This window comes from Mizuhopecten yessoensis, unplaced genomic scaffold (assembly GCF_002113885.1).
Source record: "Mizuhopecten yessoensis strain PY_sf001 unplaced genomic scaffold, ASM211388v2 scaffold9425, whole genome shotgun sequence".
NCBI classification, from domain to species: Eukaryota; Metazoa; Mollusca; class Bivalvia; order Pectinida; family Pectinidae; genus Mizuhopecten; species Mizuhopecten yessoensis.
The window spans coordinates 361005-368901 of NW_018408041.1; the positions used below are offsets into that span (position 1 = coordinate 361005).

At 36.5% G+C, this 7897-nt stretch overlaps 1 protein-coding gene across 1 annotated transcript in view; it reads left to right on the forward strand.

Moving 5' to 3' along the window:
- Positions 1 to 7897, forward strand: part of LOC110458079 (germ cell-less protein-like 1) — a 27559-nt gene that overhangs the window by 5581 nt on the left and 14081 nt on the right. Inside the window, exons 5-10 of the mRNA XM_021509645.1 lie at positions 949 to 995; positions 1661 to 1792; positions 3735 to 3819; positions 5398 to 5494; positions 5861 to 6001; positions 7539 to 7608. Of these exons, the coding sequence (XP_021365320.1) occupies positions 949 to 995; positions 1661 to 1792; positions 3735 to 3819; positions 5398 to 5494; positions 5861 to 6001; positions 7539 to 7608 (572 nt within the window). The remainder of the gene's footprint in view (positions 1 to 948; positions 996 to 1660; positions 1793 to 3734; positions 3820 to 5397; positions 5495 to 5860; positions 6002 to 7538; positions 7609 to 7897) is intronic.

Here is a 7897-nt window from a genome sequence, read left to right on the forward strand (position 1 = left end):
TGAAGGCTGGGGGGGGGGGGGGGGGGGGATATTTAATGAGCCTCTGATCACTTTATTATTTAAGCAAGAATTCGTGGAAATTAGATGTCTCCTGTGTCAACACTTTGACTATCAACTGTAATTAATTTGAGAATCAGAGCAAAGTAAAATTTAGCAATCAAGAGATATATTAAGATATATCTTTAGGGAAAGTTAAATTAGTGCCTGTGTGAATTTGTGGGATGGTTCAGCGGTCATTGTCCATACAATTGAAGGAATCCAGGTCATGACATTTTGTTAGTACAGTACTTAGATCAGGTATTAAATAGTTTTTTGCACACAAATGATCTGGAGTTACTTTTAAGGATAAGGCTGAACTAAAGCCATGGTACTTGGGTATGTTATGAAACAAGCAGTGTTAATGTTCTGTAGTGTATTGAAGTCGAGGGTGAACTAAGAGTAATAGTTGGGTTCAACGATCAACATCGGCTATAATAGGTAAAAATGTTTTTTTGAAAGTCATCTTTAAGTTCAGTAAAACTCAGGAATGTAATTTTGACTAGTAGGTACCTGGGGTGGCTTTCTTTAAACTTCCTCATATAAATGATATTGACTTACAACTACTTCATAAGTTGTGTGATTGCTATGTATGGAATTGAATTGATTGCATATGTTCTCTGCTTTTGTACAAGATATTTGTGAAGTATTGTGCAATATGTATATTTTGATATGCCTATATGCAATGTGCATTTGGTAATAAAATAAATTGTATTGAATTGACCTATTTCATCAGTTTCTTGGGCAGGAGGGAGAGGGGGTGACAGATTGTCATAGAGGGTTTAGTTTTCATTTGAAAGTGTGACTTTAGCTAGGTTACATGAAGATATAATCTATAGTTTTGTGGTAGCTAAGTTGTCATGAAGGTTAATCTGTCACGACACTGACCCATCTTTCTGTAATGTTTTACAGGAAGGATTAATTGAGCAATGTTCTTCTATGATGAAAGACACAATCAGGTAAATTTCTTCTTTATAGTTATAAATTATATAAATACACTATGTTGAAAATATCAGGCATTGTTAAGGTCAACTAAATTTCCTATTTATATTACAACTTTGTTATATAAATAGAAAAGCTAGCTGAACTTCGTTTTTTGAACATCCGACTGAAGTGCAATTTTGAGAAAAAACTTGATATCTTTTTCGGTCACAATTTCTCCCTAAAAATCAAAACCCATTTAAAAGTGACTGACATTATGTTAAATCTCTATTGTGAAATCTATCACTATTATTATACAAATGTATCAGTTTTAATGATTTGGTGTAAATTTCTGATTGTATTTGCTTTATTGGTATAAAGTGCCATCTTCTCCAGAAAAAAATGCAAACATGTATTATGGGATTGTTTTCTCTTCCTTCTAAAGATGTAACTCCAGTGACAGGCTGTTCTCTATAAAAAAAAAGTCAAATGTACTGAATTAAACATGATTTTACTGTGTTTTGATGAAGTCATTACAACACATCTCATGGCAACCCTTAAAACTTGATAAATATTTTACATTGACTTCACTATGCTCTTTATGGGTGGGGGGGGGGGGGGGGGGGGATGTCCAGCTTTACCATGTAACGTGCAGTCCTTTTATACTACTGTTTAAATTTGTATTTATTTCCCTTTTATGAAGTGGACAGACGGTGTGTTTGTACTACATTGCCAGTAGAAGGTACGCCCTCCAGACCATCACTCAGGATTGTCGTAGCTGGCTCCTCTCTAACCTACTGGCCAATGAAAGCACACAGCTCCTCCAGGGAGTAAGGTATATGTATAACCCATAAAACAACAGCTAAAGGAATTCTGTTTAAGTCTGTTGAATGTCTGCTTTATCACTCACGTTTTGTCAGTACTTTTTGTCACAGGTTTATGTCTCTACTTCATGTTTAATTATTCCGGTGTACCCCCCTGCAATGAAGTTAGGGGGAGGGTATACTGGAATCAGATTGTCTGTCCATCTGTCTGTCTGTAGACACAGTTTTGTCTGGACAACTTTTCCTACAGTTTTCAACCGAATTTCATGAAACTTCACTGAAGCAGTCATAACACACTCTGAAGTTATGCACCTGCAATTCAAATTTTGTATCGGCCACTTTTAAGGGAGTTATGCCCCTTTTTATGAAAGATAGCCAAAAGTTTGTTCAGGGCATATCTTCTATACTATTTATAATATAATAATAATAATAAAGGCTTTATTTATTCTTGATAGCTAATGAGCATGAAGCTCATCTTACATATGGTCAAGATACAATGCCTGGTAAAATGTACAATATTTACAGCTTAAGAAATATACAAGTATAAAATACAGGATAAGGGAGGAAATCATAAATCATTTCAAGTAAAATTGCTTTGCAGATCTCTTAAATTCTAAAACGAAGTACAATTTCCAATGTGACTTGGTAAAAGATTCCATGTAAGGGGTCCCTGATATTTAAAAGATTTTCTAAAAATGTTTGTCTTATGACATGGCAAGTAAAACACATTGGTAGATGATGATCTTGTAGTTCTACCCTGAACATCAGACATATACGTAAAATCATTCAAATTTTGTGGAGCTAAATTATTAAGTATCTTGTACATAAAAACTACTTGATTGTAAAAAATTCTTTTGTGAAAAGGTAACCAATTTAGTTTTTTGAACATATCACAGGAAGGTGTGGAAAAATCACATTTTAAAATAATTCTGGCTGCTCTCTTTTGCAGGCGTTCTAATTTTACAATATCATATTTTGAACTGTTACCCCAAACAGTTGAGCAATAATCCAGATGTGGGTTAACAAAGCAGTTAAAAAAGGTCATTCAAGATGACTGGCTCAAGAAGGGTCTCAACTTTCTCATCTGAAAAATTTGACATCTTTTTACAGACATTTGTAAATTGAATGTTCCAAGAGAGACAATCATCTATGGACACTCCCAAAAGTTTTTCACATTTTACATTTTCAATGTTTATGTTGTTGATAACAATGGACAATTCTCCGGTTAATTTACAATTTTTTCTGTGAAATAGTAACAAGCATGACTTTTGTTTTTTCTGTGTTTACACACATTTTGTTTTCATCGCACCATTTTGACACTAATTTAACATCAGCATTGAGGTTAGTATTTACAATGTCGAGTGATTTCCCTTGTGATTGCGCTGCGGTGTCATCAGCGTACATATACAAAGAACTTTGATTTGAAATCAGGGGCAGGTCATTTACATATAAAATGAACAAAAGTGGCCCCAATATTGACCCTTGAGGGACACCGACTGTAAGAGGGAGAGAATCACTCAAAGTGTTCTTAAAGTTTAAAATTTGAAATCTCCCACTCAAATAACTTTGAAAAAAGATCATTGTTTTGGATGAACACCCATACAATTCCAATTTAGACATTAAAATACAGTGGTTCACAAGGTCGAATGCCTTTCGAAAATCAAGAAATAGAACACCTATCAAAATATCTTTGTCTATAGCGTCATACCAGGTGTTTGTGATATTGGTCAGGGCAGTCTGACATGAGTGTTTTGCTCTGAAGCCAGATTGGCTATCTGTAATCAAATTGTGGTCAGACATAAATTCATAAACCTGGAGTAACTAGATTTGCTATGCAAGTAAATCTTGGGATGGCAGAGTTTCAAGTACAAAACACTAGGTCGCTGTGACCTGTGATTTGTTTAAGACTCCTGTGACAGTACTGGTATATAGCTGTTTCTGTATTGATTACAGCATTGATATGATGACAGACCTGATTATCTCCCCTGACCTATCTGTGATGCAGGTGGAAATGGATGTCTACACTCTGTTGAAAAAGGTATGAATATCTAACTAATACACTGACTTTATCAAAGATTATGAAAATTGCTATTCATTCAGATACACTTTTAATCTTTGTTCTGTTCTTAGCTCATCTGGGCCAAAGACATACATACCTTAGGTCCCTCCTCAGAGGATTTTTTCTTTCTGAGCAAACTCCTAGAGAGTGTAAAAAGTGTAAAACTTTTTGCAGTGTTTCCCTCAGTTCCATGATGCAGTAAAATATTTTTTATCAGTTAAATAAATACCAGGTATATTATGTAAAGTAATTCAACCAAATCACGACCTGCTGTATTCCCGAAGTACAACCACTACAATACCCTGACCAGTGACACTCACCCCAAAGTATAACCACTACAATACCCTGACCAGTGACACTCAACCCAGAGTACAACCACTACAATACCCTGACCAGTGACACTCACCCCGAAGTATAACCACTACAATACCCTGACCAGTTACACTCACCCCAAAGTACAACCACTACATTACCCTGACCAGTGACACTCGCCCCAAAGTACAACCACTACAATACCCTGACCAGTGACACTCGCCCCGAAGTACAACCACTACAATACCTTGACCAGTTACACTCGCCCCGAAGTACAACCACTACAATACCCTGACCAGTGACACTCACCCAGAAGTACAACCACTTCAATACCCTGACCAGTGACACTCGCCCCGATTACAACCACTACAATACCCTGACCAGTGACACTCGCTTGTTTAATTGGCATGTTCACTCAACCAATGGCTAGGGAATGTAGGGGTTATTTTAGAGGTGGTTAGCTACAGGTAAAGTTTGATTGTATTAAGTGTGGTGTTTTTAAATGTTATTTGTTGCAATATTTGCTTTAAATGCTATCGAAAGTTCTACACCAACTACACTGGGATTACAGATGCTTCATCTGTAGTCAATCTAAATACCAGCTTCGGATGCTGGATATGATCTATGGGGTTAGAAATTGAATGGCATATTATATTGTTTGTGGTACTGTTGTTGTTGTATTAACAGAAAGGTAGAATTAGGTATTAGGTATGTGAAGTCTATATCATTACTTTGTCTCAGTTATGTGAAGTCTGTATCCTAACATTGTCTCCAGTTATCCTAACATTGTCCCAGTTATGTGAAGTCTGTATCCTAACATTGTCCCAGTTATGTGAAGTCTGTATCCTAACATTGTCTCCAGTTATGTGAAGTCTGTATTCTAACATTGTCCTAGTTATGTGAAGTCTGTATCCTAACATTGTCTCCAGTTATGTGAAGTCTGGATCCTAACATTGTCCCAGATATGTGAAGTCTGTATCTTAACATTGTCTCCAGTTTTTGGAAGTCTGTATCCTAACTTTGTCCCAGTTATGTGAAGTCTGTATCCTAACATTGTCCCAGTTATGTAAAGTCTGTATCCTAACATTGTCTCCAGTTATCCTAACATTGTCCCCTAACATTGTCCCAGTAATGTGAAGTCTGTATCCTAAAATTGCCTCAGTTATGTGAAGTCTGTATCCTAAAATTGCCTCAGTTATGTGAAGTCTGTATCCTAACATTGTCTCTGTGGTCTATTTGACACAGTGGATGTTTGTCAGACTGAACCCTACCTGGTCAGGAACCAACAAAGACCTTACCACGGATTGTGACAACTTCTTCAAAGGCCCAACTAATTCAACAGGTACTAAATTTCTCCTAAACAAGAAAAACCTGGCTGTGGAAAATTGTTAAAAGTCAGAACAACTATTAAAAATTCCAATCACCCATGGCAAAAAGTATTGTGGTCTTGATGCCAATAATATTAACCAGATTCTTTTTTCTATTAATGAAAAGTGAAGTGAAGAATATAAATCAAGTGAGTTTAAAATGTGAATTTACCTATTAGTGAAGGGGGTAAATTTCATTACATGTTAATAAACCTGTAGAAGTTAACAGTACACTCAGCATTTTCATGGGATTATCTTGCTACTTGACTCCCATTGAACCATAATGTTATTTGCATCATATTTTGATATTTCCATAACTAAAATTTCTGTCATTGATACAGGAACAAATAATAATACAGCCTTTTTAACCACTAAAGATGGACAGCAATTTTTACTTCCTTTTTGTAAAATTCGATGGCAACATCTTTTGACTGATCTGGCTTCACTGAAGATCCTGGAGAAGGACAGTATCATTGATCTAGGTAAGAGCACCACCCTGTATCAGGACAGAATCATTGATCTAGGTAAGGGCACCACCATGTATCAGGACAGTATCATTGATCTAGGTAAGGGCACCACCCTGTATCATGACAGTATCATTGATCTAGGTAAGAGCACCACCATGTATCAGGACAGTATCATTGATTTAGGTAAGGGCACCACCCTGTATCAGGACAGAATCATTGATCTAGGTAAGGGCACCACCCTGTATCAGGACAGTATCATTGATCTAGGTAAGAGCACCACCCTGTATCAGGACAGTATCATTGATCTAGGTAAAAGCACCACCCTGTTCAGCACTAAGTTTATAACAATTGACAGCAGGTATTTTAGTAAGGCTTGGTTCCCTGTATCAGGGCCAACTGAGCTCGGTCAGGATATTGAAGAATTATATCATTGATCCTGTTAAGCACTAAATATTAAAAAAAAATATACCTGTATATCAAACGATTTCTAAAGATGGATAAGATCTAGAGTAATAACATTTGGCCTTTAGAAAATATAGGGATTGGGAGATCCAAGGTACATGCAAAGAGTAATACACGAGTCTGGGCCACGAATAGAAGAGTAATACACGAGTCTGGCCATGAATAGAAGAGTAATACACGAGTCTGGCCATGAATAGGAGAGTAATACACGAGTCTGGCTATGAATAGAAAAGTAATACACGAGTCTGGTCATGAATAGAAGAGTAATACATGAGTCTGGCCATGAATAGAAGAGTAATACACGAGTCTGGCCATGAGTAGAAGAGTAATACACGAGTCTGGCCATGAATAGAAGAGTAATACACGAGTCTGGCCATGAATAGAAGAGTAATACACGAGTCTGGCCATGAATAGAAGAGTAATCAAAAGGAAACGATGACCATGACAACATCGTGCTGGGTATAACGCTTTAATCTAAGTTTATGTTGACTAGATTTGACACACGTGGTGTGTCGTCATCAGAACAAATTAAATATAAAAAGGGAGATATAAGATTAAAAATGCAGTGCCTAACCTGGTAACAGTATAATAACATGGTTTGCTTGAATGATGTAAAATATAATCCATACTAGGAGGATTCCTAGAGTGCCGTCACATGGTTGCATTATTCATAAATAACAGAACTTATCTGAAGTTTTATTATTTTATCTTGCTAATACTGAAATTATTCTATATTGTATAGATGGTTTACGTTGTTTCCATCTACATGTATTACTTTTGTTAGTAGCTATTTATTCATTCTAACACATAGGACTGTTTATCGTTGTGTAGACTTCACTGCTATCCTAGCTTGTGCAATGAACACTGACTATTAATTCCCGCATTTTTGGCCAGCCCTCCCTCTTATTGATGACGTCATTTGATAGTGCATTATGGTCAGCCCCTGGTGAAAGAACTGGTTACTGTATATCAAAGTAAATGTAAGATATTGTATGTAGAGTAGAAACAAAGAGCACTGAAAAGATAGCTGTGGGAAGTTACCATTAATTACCTAATCTGTATCATTGATGGCAGATGATTTGATTTTCAGATTGGATAAGATTGGGCTTTGAACATCAATGGAAAGAAATGCTGAAAATGGAACAGGGACAAGATTCTGGGTAAATAGTCTGAACTGATGTTGGAGAATTACTATGCTGTATATAACGGAGTCACTATAAAGCTTCTTTTTGTAAGCTCACATGGTACAACCATCCAGCGAGTTAAGACATGTCAGGCATCAGTGACAGTCTGTTGTAGTTAAGACATGTCAGGCATCAGTGACAGTCTGTTGTAGTTAAGACATGTCAGGCATCAGTGACAGTCTGTTGTAGTTAAGACATGTCAGGCATCAGTGACAGTCTGTTGTAGTTAAGACATGTCAGGCATCAGTGACAGTCTGTTGTAGTT